Source organism: Pithys albifrons, chromosome 13, assembly GCF_047495875.1.
Source record: "Pithys albifrons albifrons isolate INPA30051 chromosome 13, PitAlb_v1, whole genome shotgun sequence".
Taxonomy (NCBI): Eukaryota; Metazoa; Chordata; class Aves; order Passeriformes; family Thamnophilidae; genus Pithys; species Pithys albifrons.
Window position 1 is genome coordinate 21,457,227 of NC_092470.1, and position 21,102 is coordinate 21,478,328.

General features: G+C 55.2%; 3 protein-coding genes across 5 annotated transcripts in view; 1 reads left to right on the forward strand and 2 right to left on the reverse strand.

Moving 5' to 3' along the window:
• The window catches only part of SPG11 (SPG11 vesicle trafficking associated, spatacsin), a 31,504-nt gene extending 25,650 nt beyond the window's left edge, over positions 1–5,854 (forward strand). The window contains exons 35-40 of one of the 3 annotated variants that reach the window (XM_071568644.1): positions 972–1,079; positions 2,019–2,187; positions 2,515–2,603; positions 3,140–3,295; positions 4,058–4,209; positions 4,767–5,854. In XM_071568644.1, the coding sequence (XP_071424745.1) occupies positions 972–1,079; positions 2,019–2,187; positions 2,515–2,603; positions 3,140–3,295; positions 4,058–4,209; positions 4,767–4,947 (855 nt within the window). In that variant the 3' untranslated portion in view covers positions 4,948–5,854. Of the gene's footprint in view, positions 1–971; positions 1,080–2,018; positions 2,188–2,514; positions 2,604–3,139; positions 3,296–4,057; positions 4,210–4,766 lie in introns of those variants that run through there. The other 2 variants (XM_071568645.1, XM_071568646.1) reach the window with 2 other exon arrangements.
• On the reverse strand, positions 5,618–14,916 carry EIF3J (eukaryotic translation initiation factor 3 subunit J). Its single transcript, XM_071568647.1, has 8 exons — positions 14,846–14,916; positions 14,662–14,762; positions 9,876–9,933; positions 9,539–9,630; positions 9,018–9,132; positions 8,276–8,434; positions 6,944–7,017; positions 5,618–6,586 (listed from the first exon to the last, which is right to left on the reverse strand). Exons 1-8 carry the CDS (start codon positions 14,871–14,873, stop codon positions 6,458–6,460), a joined length of 756 nt encoding a protein of 251 aa, XP_071424748.1. The 5' UTR covers positions 14,874–14,916; the 3' UTR covers positions 5,618–6,457.
• A 3,982-nt stretch (positions 14,917–18,898) lies between these two features.
• The window catches only part of CTDSPL2 (CTD small phosphatase like 2), a 31,493-nt gene continuing 29,289 nt past the window's right edge, over positions 18,899–21,102 (reverse strand). Inside the window, exon 13 of the mRNA XM_071568169.1 lies at positions 18,899–20,865. Within this exon, the coding sequence (XP_071424270.1) occupies positions 20,800–20,865 (66 nt within the window). The 3' untranslated portion in view covers positions 18,899–20,799. The remainder of the gene's footprint in view (positions 20,866–21,102) is intronic.

Here is a 21,102-nt window from a genome sequence, read left to right on the forward strand (position 1 = left end):
AGGGGCACATCTGCTGGGATGCTGTGGCTGCTGTGCCTGGCCCTGCCCTGGGCTGTCCCCTGAGCTGTCCCTGCCCCGGGCTGTCCCCCGGGCTGTCCCCCGGGCTGTCCCCCGGGCTGTCCCCCTGCCCCGGGCTGTCCCCCGGGCTGTCCCCCTGCCCCGGGCTGTCCCCCGGGCTGTCCCCCTGCCCCGGGCTGTCCCCCGGGCTGTCCCCCGGGCTGTCCCCCGGGCTGTCCCCCGGGCTGTCCCCCGGGCTGTCCCCCTGCCCCGGGCTGTCCCCCGGGCTGTCCCCCTGCCCCGGGCTGTCCCCTGGGCTGTCCCCCTGCCCCGGGCTGTCCCCCGGGCTGTCCCCCTGCCCCGGGCTGTCCCCCTGCCCCGGGCTGTCCCCTGGGCTGTCCCCCTGCCCCGGGCTGTCCCCTGAGCTGTCCCTGCCCCGGGCTGTCCCCTGGGCTGTCCCCTGAGCTGTCCCCCTGCCCTGGTCTGTCCCCTGAGCTGTCCCTGCCCTGGGCTGTCCCCTGGGCTGTCCCCTGAGCTGTCCCCCGAGCTGTCCCTGCGCCGGGCTGTCCCCCTGTCCCGGGCTGTCCCCTGGGCTGTCCCCTGAGCTGTCCCTGCCTTGGGCTGTCCCCTGGGCTGTCACCTGAGCTGTCCCCCTGCCCCGGGCTGTCCCCCTGTCCCGGGCTGTCCCCTGGGCTGTCCCTGCCTTGGGCTGTCCCCCGGGCTGTCCCCTGGGCTGTCCCCCAGGCTGTCCCCCTGCCCCGGGCTGTCCCCTGAGCTGTCCCCCTGCCCCGGGCTGTCCCCTGAGCTGTCCCCCTGCCCCGGGCTGTCCCTGCCTTGGGCTGTCCCCTGAGCTGTCCCCCTGCCCCGGGCTCTCCCCTGAGCTGTCCCCCTGTCCCGGGCTGTCCCCTGGGCTGTCCCCTGAGCTGTCCCTGCCTTGGGCTGTCCCCTGGGCTGTCACCTGGGCACTCCCACAGGTGCGGCTGCTCACGGGCATTGGAAGGTACAACGAGATGAGCTACATCTTCGAGCTGCTGCACGAGAGGCAACACTTCGAGGTGCTCATGAGGAAGAAACTGGACCCGGTACGGGAGGGAGAGGGGGAGGGTTTGCTCAGGGCCGTGTGTGGCTCCATCAGGAACTGGTGGTGACACACGGGGGCAATTTTATCTACCTGAGTGCAGGAACTGTGAGTTGAGTTTCACAGAAGGAAATGGATTCTGGGGTTACTCTGGTCTCAGTGGAACCAGTTTTTTATGATTAGTTCAGAGCTGTGATGAGAGCAGTGTTGTAACTTCAGACTTGGCATTGTCAGTGTTCATGTCCTGCTTTGCTTTTATGTCCAGTTAAAGTTTCACAGGGGGTTCAAAAATCATAAATATTCACAGCTTTGCTTAAAATAAGTCATAAAGAAATGTCATTTTTGTCATTTTTACTGTGGAGAAATGCACAGGGGCTGGATTTTCTTACCCAGCACAGTGGAGTTGACCCCAAGTATGACTCTGCTATTGGGTTTTAGAACAGTAGGAGAGTGCAGTGATCACTTTTTGGAGCAGTGCACCAGAATGGTTACCAAAACCTGGATGGGATGAAAGGCCCACCGAGCTCAGAGTGCCCTTCCCTCCTTCCCTCCTTCCCTCCTTCCCTCCTTCCCTCCCTCCCTCCCTCCTTCCCTCCCTCCCCCCCCCCCTCCCCCTCTTTCTCCCTCTCTTTCTCCCTCTCTTTCTCCCTCTCTTTCTCCCTCTCTTTCTCCCTCTCTTTCTCCCTCTCTTTCTCCCTTTCTTTCTCCCTCTCTTTCTCCCTCTCTTTCTCCCTCCTTCCCTCCCTCCCTCCTTCCCTCCCTCCCTCCTTCCCTCCCTCCCTCCTTCCCTCCCTCCCTCCTTCCCTCCCTCCCTCCCTCCCTCCCCTCCCTCCCTCCCCTCCCTCCCTCCCTCCTTCCCCTCCCTCCCTCCCTCCCTCCCTCCCTCCCTCCCTCCCTCCCTCCCTCCCTCCCTCCCTCTCTCCCTCTCTCCCTCTCTCCGCAGAGCGGGACGCTGAAGAGGGCGCTGCTCGAGTACATCAAGCGCTGCCGCCCCGGGGACAGCGAGAAGCACAACATGATCGCGCTGTGCTTCAGCATGTGCCGCGAGATCGGCGAGAACCACGAGGCAGCGGCGCGCACGCAGCTCAAGCTCATCGCGTCCCGGCCCTGGGGTCAGTGCTGGGCCGGGCAGGGCACTCCTGGAACTGCTGCTGCTGCCAGGCCTGGGGGTCTGTCCCTCACAGCCCCCTTTTTGCTCTTAATGTGCCATTCCTGTGGTGTCTCACGTGGGACAAACCACGTGTTCCTCGCTTGAACGGGGTGTGCCACTGGGTTTATGTCACAGGGTGTGTATGTGCAGTGTTGGGTTCGTGTCTGTGTAAGGGGCTGTTCAGCATGTCCTGGGTGGGCTCTGCACAGCTGGGGGGTGTTCAGACAGATTTTTGTAACTTAATCACCTTTATAAATAATTGATTATTCCCTTTTTTTTACTATTTCAGAGGAGTCTCTCCAGGATGTTGCAAATTTAAAGAAGCTGCTGCTGAAAGCTCTGACTCTCTTCATTGATGCAGCTGAAAGTTACTCCAAGGTAAAGTGAGATGGAGTGGAATGAGTTGTGGATTGATTTGGGAGCACATCAGGAGTGGGCTGAGCTGGGAGAACACCCAGAGCTGCCCTGGGGAGGGTTTGCAGCATCCTGGCCAGTGGAAAAGGAGCAGAGTGCTCTGTGTCCCTGCCAGCCCTCAGTGCCAGGGCTGTGTCTGAGGCTGCTGTGCTGGTCCCTGCTCAGGCTTCATCCCCTGGGATTATAGTTCAGGTCCCCAGTTTCACAGCTTAATTAGCAAGAGTAGAACAAATGAAGTGATTATGATGGAAGTATCTGGGGGGAGTGAAGCTGTGTAACATTTCAGGAATAAGATCCTTGCTAGAGCTGCAGAGATGTGGATCACAGCCCAGCTCGGAGCCCTGGGGTGCCCTCAGGAATGTTTCTCCCTGCTCAGAGGCTGCTGTGCTGTTTCTGTGAGCCCCGTGGTGCCCTCAGGGCCTGCTCAGAGGCTGCTGTGCTGTTTCTGTGAGCCCCGTGGTGCCCTCAGGGCCTGCTCAGAGGCTGCTGTGCCCTTGCAGGACTCGTGTGTGCGCCAGGCCCTGCGCTGCCGCCGCCTCACCAGGCTCATCACGCTCCAGCTGCACTTCCTGGGCTCGGGGCGGAGCACGAGGATCATCAACCTGGGCAGGCAGGACCTGCTGGACGCCGTCCTGGCCCTGCCCAGGTTCTACCAGGTGAGCAGAACCCCTGAGTGCTCCATCCCTGCCTAGGAGTGTGGTCCCAACTGTGTATCCCGGGATACCCAGGGGCCTGAAGGGACAGGACACAGGGAATGGCTTCCCACTGCCAGAGGGCAGGGATAGATGGGATACTGGGAAGGAATTCCTGGCTGGGAGGGTGGGCAGGCCCTGGCACAGGTTGGGCAGAGAAGCTGTGGCTGCCCCAGCCCTGGGGGTGTCCCAGGCCAGGCTGGACAAAGCTTGGAGCCAGTGGGCTCATGGAAGGTGTCCCTGCCCATGGCAGGAGTGGCACTGGAGGGGCTTTAAGGTCCCTTCCACCCCAGACCATTCCAGGATTCCATGATCCTGCTGCAGGTGGGACCAGGCCTGGCACTGCAAGCACAGTCCTGGTGTTGCAAACACTCCTGGCATTCCTGCTGGTTCCTGCCATCCTGCAGCCCAGGCCTTGGCTGTCCAGGGGCTGCCATGAATCTATCCCAGAGCCCTGAAATCCAGTTTACGTTGGCATCCCTCGGGCTGTACATTTGGAAGTAAGAAATAAAGGGGTTTATTTAACCAAGAACAGATGATCCCCCCTCTGGCATTCCATTCAGGAGTTGAGGAAGATCATGTGCTGTACTTTGGTACTCTGCACTAGAGCTGCTTTCAAGAGCAGCAGCCAGAGAGGGGCCCAAGAGAAGGCCTGGGCTCTGTCAGTACTGTCTGTGCCCTCAGCCCTTTCCTGCTCAGGATCTGCAGCCTCTGCTCTCCCTGCAGGCAGCGATCGTGGCCGAGGCCTACGAGTTCAGCCCCGACTGGGCCGAGGTTCTGCACCAGCAGGTGATCACCAAGGGAGACTTCACCTACCTGGAGGAGTTCAAGCAGCAGCAGCCCCTGAGGCCGGGCCTGTTCGAGGAGGTTTCCAAGAAGTGAGTTCTGTGCCCAAACTGCAGCTTTGTTCTCCTCAGGGGCCTGGGGAGGGGCAGCTGCCTCTGACAGGGGGGGAGTGTTAAACCTTGCTCAGGATAAGGTGTCATTTGGGGGGCTGGAGGTACAATCACAGAGTCCTGGAATGGTTTGGGTGGGGAGGGACCTCAATGCCCATCCTGTTCAGAGCCAAGGACACCTCCCACCAGCCCAGGCTGCTCCAAGCCCTGTCCAAGCTGGCCTGGGACACCCCCAGGGCTGGGGCAGCCACAGCTCCTCTGGGCACCTGTGCCAGGGCCTGCCCACCCCCATGGGGAAGAATTTCTTTGTAGGTTTAGTTTCCTGAGCACACTGTGGAAGCAGCTCTGATTCCCCCTCTCCTCAAGCTGGACAAACAGGGAGCTCAGGGCTGGGCAGAGAAAATCCTCTTTTAAATGAATCAGAGCCAATAAACAAGTACAGGTGTTGAGCACAGGCTGGTGTTGCAGGCCCAGAGAAAGAGTCTGTGGGTGCCTGGGCAGCTTTTCTGTCTCAGTTACAGCACAATTATTGTTCCCAGGGTCAAACAACACCCCCCTGCTGATGCTGCTGTGAAGAACCTGAGGCGGTTCCTGGCTCACTGTGAGGACATTTCCACCCACTACAGGCTGGCCTACGAGCACAGGCTCTATGACGTGGTCAACTCCCTGCTGAAGGACCCTCAGACCAGCTGCTGCCTCAATGACCTGCTATCCAGCTGAATTCCAGCTGAATTCCAGCCCGGAGCACAGCCTGGCTCTGGAGCTTCCCATGGGCTGTGCTGAGAGCAGAGATGGATCAGGGACCCCCTCCCAGGGCTCTGCTGTGCAGGGAGTTGGAACAGGACTGGGGTGGGGGCTGTAAATATTTAAGATGCTGAGACTGTTAATCTAGAACAGTGTTTTGTATAATAAAGCTGATTGTTCATAAATCACTTGAGTCACCAGCAAACAGGAACTGGCACAGGCAGATCCAGCAGCCCTTTAAATCAGAGGTGGGGACAGGGAGTCCCCCAGGAACTGTATCCAAACTGGCTGAACCAGGGGCAGAACCTCCAGTACAAGGGGGGAATAAGCAGAACTAGTGAAGGTTCCAGGTACACGTGAGGATAATCCGTTCTCAGAGTCCAGTCTGAGTAGACTGGGGTTGTTTTCTAAAGTCTTGTACATTTCTAATTCTGCCATCCTGAAGCAAAAGAAGTAATCAAGTGCCAGTGAATTCTTACAGTTATTAACTATTAATATAGATATTAAATATATATTTTTATATAAATATTAAACTTTTCCAGGCTCAGGCAGTCGGCACAGACCCAGCACAGCTCAGCTTTGCAAAGCTCCCTCTTCAGGTATTTCTCTTTTAGGTCCCAAAAGAACTGCTCCAAGGCCAGCCTGGTGAAGTCCTCAATAGTGATTTTTATTAAATTAGTTGCTTTATAAAACATTGCAGATGTTGTAATTGTTAACATAACAATTTGCCAATTGGAGGAACTGCTGCAGTTTGCAAAGCAAGTTTGGTTTTTAATGAAAGAAAAGGGCTGAGTCGTGAAAGACCCACCACAAACCAGGAGAGCCCCAAGGAAGTCTTGTGGTCTGGATTTTGTTTTGCACTTAAACCCATTAATTAACTGTTAAAGAGCACCCACCCCAGAGCTGCATTAGTGGAAATTTAGACGAGTGGAACTAAGTTCATCCTCACCCCGTGGGCTGTGCCCCCAGGGCTGTCCAGGCTGTGGGGCAGGGGCTGGCCCAGGGCAGGGGCTGGCCCAGGCCACGCTCCCAGTGCAGGACCCACACTGGGCAGCAGAGCCCTTCCCAAATGCTGCAAACCTCAAGCTCTACTCACACCAAGCGACTGAACTCTACGTGCACACCCTGCCCTGCTGCAAACTGCTCGTGCTCATGGCCCTGGGCAGGGACAGCTGAGGCCATGGCATGGAGCTGTGCTGGTTCTAATCCTTCCATTCATTCCAATTCCTTCCCAATTTAGTGGCTGTTGCTGTCTAATTAAACAGCAGCAGTGCCCAGGATCAGAATTTTGGGTTTTTACCTGCAATTTTCAGAGCTTTTTCTCCTACCCCTGCCTGGAGCCTCCGCCCGGGCCCGGCACGTCCAACCCCCAGCACAGATACTGCAATTCTGATTGTAGCATTTGGCAGAATTTAAAGGAAGAGAAGTTGTGCTACATGTTTAAGGGATTATGGGCAACAGAAAGATAACAGAAGGGAGATAAATGTCACATGAAGTCTTCAAAGTCTTGTACGTACTCTCCGTCGTAGCCCCCGTAGTCGGCCAGGTCGTCTTTCATGGTGGCCTTCAGGCCCCCTCCAGGAACAACCCCTTTTTTCTTCTTTTTGGCTTTATTCTGCAGCAGGAGGAGGAGGAGGATGTTTATTGGATCATGCCCAGGGCTGTGTCATTACCCCAGTCAGAGTCACCCACCTGTCCCTGGGGAACACTCAGAGATCCCCGTGCCAAAGGTACCAGTGCTGATGGTTCCCACCCCACACTCCCTTGCTGTAAATGAATCAAGGTTTTCCCTGGAATCTCCAGATTGAATCACCTCCTGCTCCTCTCCCACAGCAAACAGGATTCAACACTCCAGCAGCACCCAAAGGGATCATTTCCCCTCCTGCTCATCCCAAACCAGCAGTTCAGTCAGAGCTTCCCTGTCCCCCCTCCCGGGAGCCCGAGCAGGTGATCCCTGGGGAATCAATCCTACCTTCTCCTGTTTTTGCTTTTCACTGCATAGAACTGTCAGAGTGTTTGTGATCTTTTTCAAATCATCCACTTCCACTGCAACGGGGGAAGAAAAGGATAAAAGAAACAGATTCTTCATCAGTGTTGTTCTTACAAGGCAGGTGAATGTTAAACAATGTGAAGGGTCTCTAAAACCAGAACTGAGTGTTGATGTCACGATGGGACAGAACTTCATTCACATCAGCAAAACAGAGAGTGGGAGATCCTGCTCCTTCCCATCCCAGCAGATTCCAGCTGGCACCTCTGGAGCTGAGAGTTGTTGAGTCTTAATGAGGCATTTAAAGAGGAAAATACGGCAACATTGAATGAAATGCAGTGAAATGCATCAAAAGGAGCAGGGGATTAACAATAAATCACTGTCAGTAAAGGGGTGGGAGGTGGGAGCCCTCCCCGAGGGGCTGTGGAATCCAGCAGAGATGGAAGGTCCCAGCTGCTGCCAGGATTTACCCTGCCTGGGATCGAGTTACCTCGCCCTGAAGGACAACTGGGAATGAGACAGGGACAGATCCCAGGGAGTGCTCCAAGTGCTTCAGCCACCAGGGCAGTGGGAAAAGGAGTTTAAATCAGATTTTCTCTGAATAGTTACACACTGAATTCCAGAACAATTAATCTGCAGTCCCAGAATTACACAAACTCAATTTCAGAATAGTTTCCCTCCAAACGAGGTTCTCAACTTACCTGCCTGAGAGAATTTATAATAATAATAATAATAATAATAATAATAATAATAATAATAATAATAATAATAATAATAATAATTTCATAATAATATCATCATCAGCTTCCAGAAGAACATGCAGGATTTAGATCAGCATAAAAATTCCCCCTTTTTAAATGACTGTCTCTGACATGCAGCAAGAGCAGCTCTGGTACAGGAGAATCCTTGATGGAGTTTGTGGGAATTGGACAGGTCGGTGCTCCATTAAGTGCCGACTCCCCCGAGCCCCCTGCCCTGCCCCTCCCCTGCCCCAGCCCGTTCCCTGCCCTGCCCCTCTCCTGCCCCAGCCCGTTCCCCGCCCCTCTCCTGCCCCAGCCCCTCCTCTGCCCCAGCCCGTTCCCCGCCCCTCTCCTGCCCCAGCCCGTTCCCCTCCCTGCCCCTCCCCTGCCCCAGCCCCTCTCCTGCCCCAGCCCGTTCCCCTCCCCGCCCCTCCCCTGCCCCAGCCCCTCCCCAGCCCTTCCCCGCCCCTCCCCTGCCCCAGCCCCTCCCCAGCCCTTCCCCGCCCCTCCCCTGCCCCAGCCCCTCCCCAGCCCTTCCCCGCCCCTCAGCCGCGCTGCCCCCGGGCTCTGCACTCACAGGAAATGCAAACGTCCCGAACTAAGGCCTCCAAAAACGCCGCATAATGTAACGACTTCTCGTACTGTGTGATCTTCTCCTTGAGGAGTTTCCCGAATTCCGTGAAATCGTCCTTCGTCGAGGGGTTCATGGCATCGATTCCACAAGTGCTATTTACACCTGCACAGAAGGCAGAGCTTGCAGAGACCACGGGCTGGGACCCCCAGCAGGTGACCCTGAGGGAGCAGGAGTGTCCTGGCTGCTCCCACCCCACCCAGCTCTGCTCCCCACTGAGCCCACCCTGATCCCCGGCCCTACAGGAGGGGACTTTGCTGCAAACCTCAGTGACTTCCCCTTGTCTTGGCACTCCAGGCCCATGTCCAAAGTGTCTCTGACTCTTCCAAGCTCAGTAATTTGCCTCAGCTATTCCTGTTCTCTGGACAAGCTGCACAACAGGAGGCCCCTTTCCCCTCAAATAAACAACTCCTGTCTCAAGCTCCTGAGTGCAAACCTCAGGCTGGTTCTCTGCAGGTGCATCCCCCACAGCACTGCCCTCTGACAGCTCCCTGAGCACTGGGCTGAGCTGAATCACTGCCTGCAATCACAGAGACGCTTCCCTGTGTGAGGAACCCTGCTGTGCCTCAGCACTTTGCTCCCTTTGTTCTCGCTGCCACAGGCCCGTGTGCTGAGAGCCAAACCCTGCCCAGGCCTCTGCAGGGCCCCACAGGTCCCACGGGTTTGAGTCCTGCTGCTTGACACTCACCAAATGTTTCCTTTGCTAACTCAAGGTCCGACTCCTCTTGTAGCTTCTTTAGCCGTAGTTTGTCTGCCAACTGTTCCTCTGGTGTGAGCTCCTTCTGCTCCTCTGGTGCCTCTAACTGAGGGGAAATGGCCCCTTTAGGACTGGGGGCTCCTGCAGGGCCACTGAGCCCCCACTCCTGCCTGGAGCACGGCCAGGCCTGGAAACAGCCCCTGCCTGGAACAGTGTCCAGTGTCCATCAATGGTCAGCTCACAAGGAATGGGCAGGAACCACCCTGGGAGCTCCCACACCTGCCTGGCCCATCCTGTGCTGCACCCAAAGGAGCTGGGACAACACTGCTCCAAATGCTGCTGGTTAAATCACACAGGAATTAAGGCCAACAGCCCCGGGTGGGATCACCTGCAACACCTGAGTCTGGTTTATCAGATGAGTCAAGACCTTTGCAGGTCTTGTTCAACCTCCAAAACACCCCACCAAACCTGCCCTCTGCAATTTATACAGCCCAGAAGAAATCAAGAATTACCCTTTTTTTAAGCTCCTCTTGCTTTTTCTTCTGTAGCTTTTCTTTTTCTTTGATTTTTTCTGCTATTTTCTTTTTTTCTGAAACTTTCGGTTCTGTAAGACATGGACAGGAGCTGCAGCTCTCAGGAGTTCTGATGGGGATGGTTCCCCTCCCCACAATCACAGAAACACTCAGAGCCACTGAGATCTCCTACTGGGACCTGAACATGGAGGCAAAGACACCCTTTTGTTCAACCCAGCCCCAGCCCTGGTCGGGTTTGGATCCTCACACACCCCCAGACAAAGTCAGTGTCTGTTCTGATGCTGATACAGAGCCAGGTGTTCCCTTGAGGTCTCACCTTGTTTTACCTCTGTCTCCTTTACCTCCTCCTCTTCCTCCTCATCATCCCAGTTATCCTGCAAAATAACACAGATTCTTTTACAGACACTCTAACCCTCCTTAAATCCCCACAAGCCCATTAATCTCACGTGTGGATGAGGGAGCTGTGGGAGCTGCACCACAGGAGTTTCTGGGGGGTGTCCACACTGTTGGACCAGTTCTTGAGATGAAAAAGGCAGGTTTTGGTCAAACAGTCAGCTCATGTCAACAGCTGCAACAGCCACATCATGAACAGCCACACATAAAACAGGACTTTACTTTCATTTCTTGTATCATGAGGCTCTGGAATGGCACTGAAGGGGGGATGTCGCTCTGCTGGAAACCACCAGCCCAGCTGGAACCAGCACAGGCTGTTCTGGGGCACCAGCACCCCAGGGACCCCCTCCCTGTGCTGGGAAAGTATTCCTGTGGCTGCCCATGGAGCTGCCCAGGGAGCTGCCCAGGGAGCTGCCCGGGGAAATGCCCAGGGAGCTGCCCAGGGAGCTGCCCGGGGAAATGCCCAGGGAGCTGCCCGGGGAACTGCTCATGGAGCTGCCCGGGGAACTGCCCAGGGAGCTGCCCATAGAGCTGCCCAGGGAGCTGCCCAGGGAGCTGCCCAGGGAGCTGCCCGGGGAACTGCCCAGCTCAGGTGAAACCCACCCTGGATTTGCTGCCCACACCCCACCCTCAGAGCAGGCCATGCTGTGGGAGCGGGAGAAGAGGCAGCAGCAGAGGAGGATACAGGGAGCCCAGATCTGGGCAGGAATTCCAACTTCAGCAGCCCCAGGACCACAGTTTTGAGCAGGTTTTCATGGAATCATCCAGGCTGGAAAAGACCTCTAAGATCACCAAGCCCCAGCCCCACGTTCAGCACTAACCCAAGTCCCCAAGTGCCACATCCTCGTGTTCTGTGAGCAGTTCCAGGGATGGGGACACCCCCACTGCCCTCAGCAGTTCCCAACATCCAACCTGAATCTCCCCTGGCCAATGTTTGGCCAGAAATGGCTGCATTTTATAGGCAAGGGAGCCACCAAAGGGCTCTCCCCACACACAGACCATTCATTCCCTGTTCCCCCCTCCCAACAGCCTGGGAGGGCCAAGCCAAGCAGGCAGGACCTCTGGGGGCCACCCCGAGGTGTGGTGGGAGCCCCACGTGCCACGGGATGTGCTGACCCCAGCAGGGACAGAGTCCCTCCACCAGCTCACCTGGTTAATTGGCACCTGCAGAGGACTCTGCTTCCCTGCCACATTCCAGGGAGCTGACTGCAATCTGGAGCAGCTTCATTTGAGCTGCCAGCTAATTAAGAGTTCGTTACACCCACTGCCTAAAGAGCTGCACTCAGCACTCCAGGAGCTGCCCCGGCCCCTGCTCCATCCCCCTGGCCAGGCTGGGAAAGAGGAGCAGCTCCAGGGGAAGGGCCTGGCCAGGAGGGATTGAGGGAAAACACCCCATGGCACTGGGACAGGTGGGACACCTCCTGGAGGGAGGGCAGGTGGGCAGGGATGAGACCTGCTCTGCCCACCCAACAGACCCCCAGTGCCAGCCCTGCCTGGCCTGACAGCTCAGGGAGTTCCATGTCCTGCCAGCCCTGCCAGCTCAGGGAGTTCCATGTCCTGCCAGCCCTGCCAGCTCAAGGAATTCCATGTCCTGCCAGCTGTGCCCGGTTTATAAACTCAAGGAAATCCCATGTCCTACCACGTCCATAAACTATTCCTGGTTTACAAACTCCAGAGAATTCCATGTCCTACCAGCCCAGCCTGGCCTGCCAGCTCAGGGAATTCCATGTCCTACCAGCCCAGCCTGGTCTACAAACCCCAGGGAATTCCATGCCCTGCCAGCTGTGCCAGCTCCTTGGAGGAAGAACAAACTGCCTCAGTGCTGTGCCTTTGCAGGCATTCCAAGAGAACACCTTTATTCCAAGTATTTCAACACCCTTTCTGCGTCCCAACTACACCAGGGCTACCAAAACAACTTCCAAGGAGGCAAGACTGGGAAGTGCCAGGCCCTGGGCACGAGGGCTCCTGCACCAGGCACTGGGACAGGAGCAGGCCCTGCCCAGCTCTGGCTCTGCCAGCACTGAGTCAATCCATGAGAATTCCCTGGCAGGAGGCCCAGCCCCTGGGAATGTGTGTGCTGGGAACACTGACAGGAGTTCTGTTACCAAAGTGCTAATTTTAAACCTGGGGAAGTCGACACTTCCCAACTGACACTTACTGCAGGTTCATCACTGAAGAATCTCCCCAAATAAATTACAGATCTGAAGGTATAAAGCACATTCCAAAAGGTGAAACACCTTCAGCCAACTCGTGGCCAGAAACACTCTGAGCTGCTGGGCAGCCCCGTCATTCCCTGGGGTGGGAATTCCCTGAGGAATCCCAAGCCTGGCACCACCCCAGGCCCAGCTCGGGGGGTTTGGCAGGAGGAGCAAACCAGGGAAAAACAAACAACACCCACCTTTCTTTGCTGGATCCTCTCTAGATGGAGCTCCAGCTCCACGTCCACAATCCTTTGGGAATAGTGGAGTAGCTGCATTCTTAGTACATGTGAGATATAAAATGTAGGATGGTTCCCTCTGCCAGAGGGCAGGGATAGGTGGGATATTGGGAGGGAATTCCTGGCTGGGAGGGTGGGCAGGCCCTGGCACAGGTGCCCAGAGAAGCTGTGGCTGCCCCATCCCTGGGAGTGTCCCAGGCCAGCCTGGACAGGGCTTGGAGCAGCCTGGGACAGTGGGAAGTGTCCCTGCCCATGGCAGGGGGTGGATGAGATGATCTTTAAGGTCCCTTCCAACCCCAAACAGTTTGGGATTCTGGGATCCCATGTGAGCAAACTTTGTTCCTTTATTAAACAGACACAGAACCCACAGGTGTGTCCAGATACCCCCCAGTGCAGCTCTCCTGGCACATCCCAAACAGCTGCAAAGCCCTCCCTTCCCAAGGCAGGAGGAAAAGCAGGTCAGGAGGAGGACTCTGAGCTGCACCTGCACAGAACACCCAGCTGGACAAATCCCACACACACCTGGGCAGCTGCCACCCCCCTGCAGTGCCACCCCCACAGCCCGGGGCTGCTGCTCACACAGCAGGACCTGTGCCGGGCTGGGCATCCCAGGAGGAAAGGGGTAGCCTGGAACCCAGGAGGAAAGGGGTAACCTGGAACCCAGGAGGAAAGGGGTAACCTGGAACCCAGGAGGAAAAGGGGTAACCTGGAACCCAGGAGGAAAGGGCTAACCTGGAACCCAGGAGGAAAGGGCTAACCTGGAACCCAGGAGGAAAGGGCTAACCTGGAACCCAGGAGGAAAGGGCTAACCTGGAACCCAGGAGGAAAGGGGTAACCTGGAACCCAGGAGGAAAAGGGGTAACCTGGAACCCAGGAGGAAAGGGCTAACCTGGAACCCAGGAGGAAAGGGCTAACCTGGAACCCAGGAGGAAAGGGCTAACCTGGAACCCAGGAGGAAAGGGCTAACCTGGAACCCAGGAGGAAAGGGGTAGCCTGGAACCCAGGAGGAAAGGGCTAACCTGGAACCCAGGAGGAAAGGGCTAACCTGGAACCCAGGAGGAAAGGGGTAGCCTGGAACCCAGGAGGAAAGGGGTAGCCTGGAACCCAGGAGGAAAGGGGTAACCTGGAACCCAGGAGGAAAGGGGTAACTTGTAACTCAGAATTGGTCATTTTGGTTCTTTTGAAGAGCAGATGAACTACTTTTCCCACAGTGCTCATGGACAGGACTCCACCCTGAGCCCCAAGAACAACTGCTGGTGTTTTGCAGAGATTCTGAAAACTGCCCTGACCCCAGACCTGCCCCAGCAGCACCAACACTCCCTGCAGGACCTTCCCCACCCCAGTGCAGGGCCCGACCCCTCCCAGGGTGTGTCACAAGGGCCTAGAGCAGAACTGCAAACAAAATGGTCTTGTGGGATTGAGCTGCTGCACTCATGGAATGCTGGAATCAAGGATAGGGATGGGGATGGGGATGGGATGGGGATGGGGATGGGATGGGGATGGGAATGAGGATGGGAATGGGGATGGATGGGAATGGGATAGGAATGGAGAGGGGAATGGGGATAGTGATAGGGATGGGAAGGGAATGGGGACTGGATGGGGATAGGAATAGGTATAGGGATGAGGATGGGAAGGGAATGGGGACTTGATGGGGATGAGGATAGGGATAGGAATGGAATAGGAATCAGACAGGGATAGGGATCAGATGGGATGGTTTGGGCTGGAAGGGATCTTAAAGCTCATCTCAACCCACTCCCTCCCACCAGCCCCGGCTGCTCCAAGCCCTGTCCTTGCCTCCCATCTCTCCCACTCCCTGGGTGTTCCCTGGCATCCCCCTGCACCATCCACATGAGCAGGGAGCAGACAGATGTCTGTGGCAGCTGGAACCACGCAGGAGCAAACAGCCTTTGAGGAAAGCACCAGAAATGATCCCACACACGTTCCAACCCCGATGCCACGCAGACACACACCAAAAACCCTTCCCACGGCGCCTCAACAACACAACAGAAGGCGGCAAAGCGGTGCCAAAGCAGCACCAGGAGCACCAGCACAGGGAACAGCACCTGCCCTGTCGCTCCCGTGGCCACGGGCCGAGGGGCCCGAAGGGCGGGGGAGCGGCAGGGCCTGGTCTGGGCAGCGACAACGCTCGGCCTGTCACTGTGACCGCCCCGAGGAGGCCCCACCGCCCCCCAGAGCCCAGCCCCGGCTCCGGGAACACCCCCGGCCCGGTCCGGCCCCACGTTCGACCCCTCACGGCAAGGCCCGGCCGCACCTTCACATCGTCCTCCTCATCCTCTCCGGCCCAGCGGTCCCCGGTCACCCCCGGCACCAGGCGCTTGGCCACGGGCTCCACCACCTCGAAGCTGTCGGCGTCTGTGGGGAGAGGAGGGGAGCGGGAGGTGAGGGCGGTGAGGGGCAATGAGGGGCAGGACCCCCCCCGGCCCCGCCGCACCCACCCCACGAGTCCGCAGCCTCCGCCGCCATCTTGGCCACACAGCGGCGCCGGCGCCGCGCGCGGAACCACGGGAGGGACACGCCCCCTGGACACGCCCACAGGGGGCGGGGCTACCGTGGCGGGAAACGGAGCGGGCTGGGATGGGATGGAATGGGATGGGGATGTGGGTAGGGATAGGGACGGGGTAGGGATAGGGACGGGGTGGAATGGGAATGCGGATAGGGATAGGATAGGATGGGGAAAGGGATAGTATGGGGATAGGGATAGGATAGGGATAGGGATGGGGTTAGGGGTAGGGATAGGGATAGGATAAGGAAGAGGATGGGAATGGGGATTGGATGGGGATGGGAATCAGAGATAGGAATCGGATCGGGATGGGGATCGAAAGGGAATCGGGACAGGGAGCGGACCGGGATCGCGACCCCTCCCACCCCGCCCGCAGGCGCGGGGCTGTCCCGGGGGCAGCGCCTTTCCCGTCCCGTCCCGGCGCTATCGCCGAGCCCCAACCGCGGGAGCCGCCCCGGCCCCAGCACCGATAGAGCGGGCGGGACCGGCACACCCGGCCCGACACCGGCACACCCGGCCCGGCACCGGCACACCCGGACCGGCACCGGCACACCCGGACCGGCACCGCCACACCCGGACCGGCACCGGCACACCCGGCCCGGCACCGGCACTGCCGCTCCCCTGCCGGGGCCGAACCTCCGGCGCGCAGCGAGCGCTGTTTCCATCGGAGCGCTGTTTCCATCCCAGCTCTGGCTCCATCCCGGCACTGGTTCCATCCCGGCACTGGCTCCATCCCGGCACTGGTTCCCTCTCCCGAGGGGACTCAGCTGTGCCGCCCTCACCGCCCTGATGGCAGCACAGCCCCCATGCCTGCCCTGTGCTCTGCCCCACACCACAACACCCTGGCAGAGTTTGCCCACGTGAGGCTCTTTAGGGTGAGATTCTTCTCCTTCCCTCTGTCATGTAACATGGAATAAGGAAAAGCTGGGAACATTCCCTTCATCCAGCTAATTTCACTGCCAGCTCCCAGTTCCTGTGAGAATCTAAGAGGACAGATTTTGTTTGAAGATAATAAATGTATGTCTTTCATATAACAAGTGAATGATCTCTGATACTGTGATACACTTGAGCTAGAAAGAACAGGATCATATTTATCCTCCTTTCTGCCCTGTCCCCATTTACCAGCCCACATAAATCCCACCAGAGATGTAGCAGTGGATCAGACAATGTCCTGAGCTCCAGCCTCCCCACACCCACACGTGGGTTCACAGGCTCTGGGGGGTAACCACACACCTGCTGGAACTGTGCAGGGATTGGGATTTACACAGAACATTTGCACGTTCCCTTGTTGGCCTCCAGGATCTTTAGCTTGTAAAACACAGACACAATTCCTTCCCTTCAAGGCTGAAAAGTGACAGGAGCATGTCCTGATTTGCAGAAAACAGTGTCAATGAACAGTCTCTGCTAAAAATCATAAAAACAGTAGCCACAGCACAAATATTTAATATAAATCTTTCTGAATCGATAGACTAGAAATGATTGCAGAGGAAACACAAATCCAGAGCACAGGACTTCTCTTCCCACTGCATTTTACAAGATTTGGCTGGTGCTCACAGCACAGCCTAGACTGGGATTGCTCTAATTCTTCTTGGATCCATCCCTTTATATTGGGTTTAAAGAGTTCAATGGCACAAACATGGAACTGGCAGGGCTGGAGAGCACAGCTGTGGGCTGTGCCACAGGGATCCACAGTACCTGTGGAAAACACACTCTACTTACAGTGGAAGATGTTACTGTAACACAGGATTGGTTCCTTTGGCACCTGCTGGAACAGCCTTACCCACCTGAGCTGACACACCAAGAGCTGCCAGTTCTCCAGTGGAATGTTCACTTCTGGCCTTGACTTCCTGAATTCTGAGAAGTTCTCATCTGAGACAGTCAGGTCCTTCAGTGGAACATAACAGGAACAGCACAGGGAGGGGAGGGAAGAAGGCACAGTGAATCTGTAATCCACCCTCACCCTGAAGGAGGAGGAGTGGAGAACACGTGGCCACAGCTCCCTGGACCCAGACCAGTCCCAGCCAGGGGCTGCCTCAGCTGTCACAGAACTGTCACATCATGAGTCCCACCAGCTGGACCAGTGGGACAGGGGCTGGCTCAGGGTGGTTTAGGCAAAGACTAAAGGAAGGGTACAATTTGCAATGCTTTGGGAAGGTCAGTCATGGAATTGTTTGGGTGGAAAAAGCCCCCAGAGACCACCGAGTCCAACCATTGCCCAGCACTGCCAAGGCCACCACCACCCCATGTCCCCAAGAGCCACATCCACACAGTTGTTAAATCCTCCCAGGGATGGGGACTCCCCTCCTGCCCTGGGCAGCTGTGCCAGGGCTACACAGCCCTTTCTATGAGAAAATATCTAATATCCAACCTGAGCCTCCCCTGGCACAGCTTGAGGCTGTTCCCTCCTGTCCTGTCACTCGTTACCTGAGGGCAGAGCCAACCTCCATGTAGCACCAGAGGAAAATCAAAGGGCTGTGGGTATTTGCCCAGCAGAACCCCAGTACCTGTGTCCCTGCACAGCTCTCCCTGCTGTCCCAGCCCTTGCTGTGGCTGGGGCTGCTCTGGACCGTGGGCACACGTCGCTGTCCTGCTGCCAGCCCAGTGAGATGGGCACCCACTGCTGCTCCGCCGCTCCCTCTGGCCCCAATTCCCATCGATGCCTTCCAGCTGCACCAATCCAGCCATCCACGTGAGTGCCCTGCAACTCCAGAGCTGGACAGAGCAGAGTTTGGGGAGGGGGAGGAAGGGCTTTGCTGCTCAGGGCACCCCCAGACCCTGCAGCTTTGATACCAGTTCAGGGCTTTGCCCAGAGCTGATCCGTCTCCTCCAGTCGCCTTCGACTCACACCTCTCCTGGTTTGGTGATTTCTGATCTTGGCACATCCAGCCTTCCTGACACACTCAAAAGTAATGAAAATGGCAGGTGGGATGAATCCAAAGTGGAAGGAAGCAGCAGCTCCAAGGTGAGGGCTGTTCCAGCTACAGAGCAACTCCAGGGAAAACGAAGGACTGAACTGGTATTGCCAAGGCAGGTCTGAAAGATGGTTATGGTGCTGCCAGAACCAAGATGCTCCAACCTAGAACAGAATCCAGGGGGACATGACAATGGACACAGGATCACCATGATCCAACAAGAGATCACACAGGAAAACATTCAGAACTTTGGAAACAGAATGTTGTACTTCCCAAAAATTCATAACATGGGAATAAATGATCCACCTGCAGCTGCACTGCTTGAGTTCAAGACATTTGAGGCTCAGTAACACCAGTGGCTGAGCCTGCCCTGGTCACAGGAGAGGTTTTGGGGACACAGTCTGGCCCAGCCCCTCGGCAGAGGAACAGGGAACTCACCACAACAGAAACAAAACCTGTGCATTAAAACTCTGCCTCATTCCAGAAGGGTTTGACATTTCTGGGAAGTCACATTTTGCAGAAGGCAGAACCTTTCTGCAGAGTTCAGACTGGCAGCACAGCAGAACACGAGTACTGGATGTGCTTCCTGAGCAGTCTCTGCCCCCTCTGCTGCATCCATGTGGAACCAAATCCCCTGCTGACATTGGGGTTTCCCTCAGGGATCTGGCACAACAGACACAGCTGTGAAGGGGCTTTGGTTCTGGTCTCCTCAGCTCCAGAAGCACTTTTGGAATGGTTGGAGCCACAGAGAGGACCTGGAGACAAGGGCATTACCTGAGCAGGTGAACATCCCCTACAGCCAGAGACAGGCCAGGAACTAAACCAGTGATTTCACAGCAGTTCTGAGACGTGGAGAGACCTGCAGGAATCCTCCTCACACACAAAGCCTGTCCCTTACACTAATGAAACCCTCAACTTCAGATTTCCACTGCAAAGAACAACTGCAGAGGAGCTGGCAAAGCAAGGGGCAGCTCCAGCACAAGGTGCCCCTTCCAAGTCCCAGGGATCCTTCCAGAGCCACGGGCACAGCCCCGGGAAGGAGCTGCCCGGGGGGACAAGGCTGCAGGAAGCAGATGTAAAGGTAATGTTCTGTACATTTTATTTCAATAAAGACATAAGACAAACAGCGTAAAGATGCCCAGATGCCCTAAAGATAAATACATTTAAAAGATTCTCATTAAAATGAATCTGTAGTATTTCTTTCCTGCAAGCAAAATACCTTTCTTTAAATACAAAAAAAATCAGTATTCTGAATTGCAAATGTTTTCACTTTTTTGCAGAAAATCTGCCATGATGATTTTGTTTTTAATGAATAAGGATTTTCCACAAAACAGGCTTGCTCTACATGCTAAGTTTAACAGTTCAGTGACACCATGTGCTAGCTACATACACAACAGATAATATAGTAAGAAAACACTCAACCTGATGAAAAGTTAAAATCTTCATTAATACACTGGAAAAAGTTGACATAACTCATGCCTTTTAAAATCAAAAATACAAAAATTAAATGTTTTGCTAAAAAGATTTTCCTTATTTTAAGGACTCATTTGAAAATGAAGCTGCATGTAATTTGTACAATAAAATTGTACAAGTAAACAGGTAATATACATAAAAAATTAATTGACATACTTCTCAATTATCAGCTGTCCACCTTTAATTTCCAATACTGTACTTTCTTATCAAGCATACAAAATAGCAAACTTCTCTTTAGAAAAAGTGCCGTTCTGTGACATCTTTTACACAAAACCAGTCCGAGCCTGTGGCAATGCAGTCGAGAGGCAAAGCTCCTACCTTGGACAGGGCTCCCTTCCAAACAAGCCTCCGGAAAAGCAGATTTCCCACCGGTACAAAGTATCACCTCGGGGCGCTGCATCAGAGCCACGGCTGGGCCGTTCCCTGCAAACCACTGGGATGGCAGGGCCTGCCAGGAGGGGTGGCTGGAGCCAGGAGTGCCTGGGGGGCCAGCCCAGGCCCAGCGCCCCGGCACTGAGAGTGGAGCACGGCAGTCCTGGAGCAAACAAGGCAGCAGGAATGGGATCCACGCACGCTCCTCCTCCTCCCCAGATGCACGCACAGCACAGTGTGAGTGAGGTATTCCTTGTCCGTGGGGCTCTGCCAGGTGTGCTCAGTCCGCAGGACGTGCCATCACAATGGTTTAAGAGAGCCGGAATATTAGTAATTCTTATCTTCTTATCTAGCCAGTCTCTTGATTTTTGAAAAGGTTTTGACTACAGTAGAATATTACAGAAAGAAAATATAAATGCAGGGTTTTTTTTTTTCTTTCTAAATGAAACTTACGTGGGCTAAAACTAGAGAATATTTTTAAACAAATATACAGGATGCAGGCAGACAAAGCAGGGAAACGGCCAGCCAACTGTTTAATAAAAACTAACAAAATGTGGCTATTTCCAGAAAAACTATGAAGCGCCTCAACTAAAAGGAATGCATAATGAAAGGCTAATCTAATACAGGTCAAAAATGTAAAAAGGTTATAAACCTTAACAGGAAAAATAAAACAACTTTTACTGGCCATTCCTGTTGAAATGAGAATCTTAAAAGTAACAGAAAAGTGGCTACAAACCCACTTAGAGCACCGAACAGAGAGAAAATCCGAGTCCATTTTCAATCTCTGTTGTATCATAAAATCCTGTGTTTCTACAGGTCAAGCTGCTGGTGGCAGAAACAGAATTTTCTTTATAAACTGCAGATGTCCTGTACATAAAAAATTTCCTTGGAGTTGCACTAGTTCTAAAGCCTTTTCTGTTCTAGCCTCCCTACTGCGGGTACTGGATTGTACTGATGGCGGCAACCTCAGGTGTAGAAAGTCTCTTCCTGTAACCCTTGATCACTGTTGGGCACCAAAGATAAGAAAAGCAAGACGGGGTACAAAAATGCAAAATTTCAACAGTAATGGCAATGTTTTGTATTAGTCCAACAGGGTCCTGCATTTCCTCCCCTCGGCAGCAGAGCAAAGGCTTTAGTCGGGGGGTAGCAAGTCATGCAAGCGAAATCTGTCTCTGATGTGAGGTCGGACGTCTTCGTTCTGGGGGGAAAAGGGCAGGGTTAGGGCAATGGACACTGCCAGAAACCACAGTTTCACAGGGTTCATTCTCTAACAGCCCCATTTCAATATAAGAACATATAAACCCTGGATTATGCCATCCGAGAGGATTATAGAAATAACTACGTAACATCCACAACCATTTCAGGCAGTTTATTTGTGTTTCCAGAATAAAGGCCCAAAGCACAGCCAGCAACAGGCACTGTGCCATGGAAATGC

Excerpts from the sequence above, each read along its gene's own strand:
- EIF3J (XM_071568647.1), bottom strand. The coding sequence starts at position 14,873 with ATGGCGGCGGAGGCTGCGGACTCGTGGG. Across the intron at positions 9,934-14,661 it reads ATGAGGAGGACGATGTGAAG|GATAACTGGGATGATGAGGA; the intron begins GTGCGGCCGGGC and ends GTTATTTTGCAG. Across the intron at positions 7,018-8,275 it reads TCGGGACGTTTGCATTTCCT|TGGAAGTGGATGATTTGAAA; the intron begins GTGAGTGCAGAG and ends CCCCCGTTGCAG.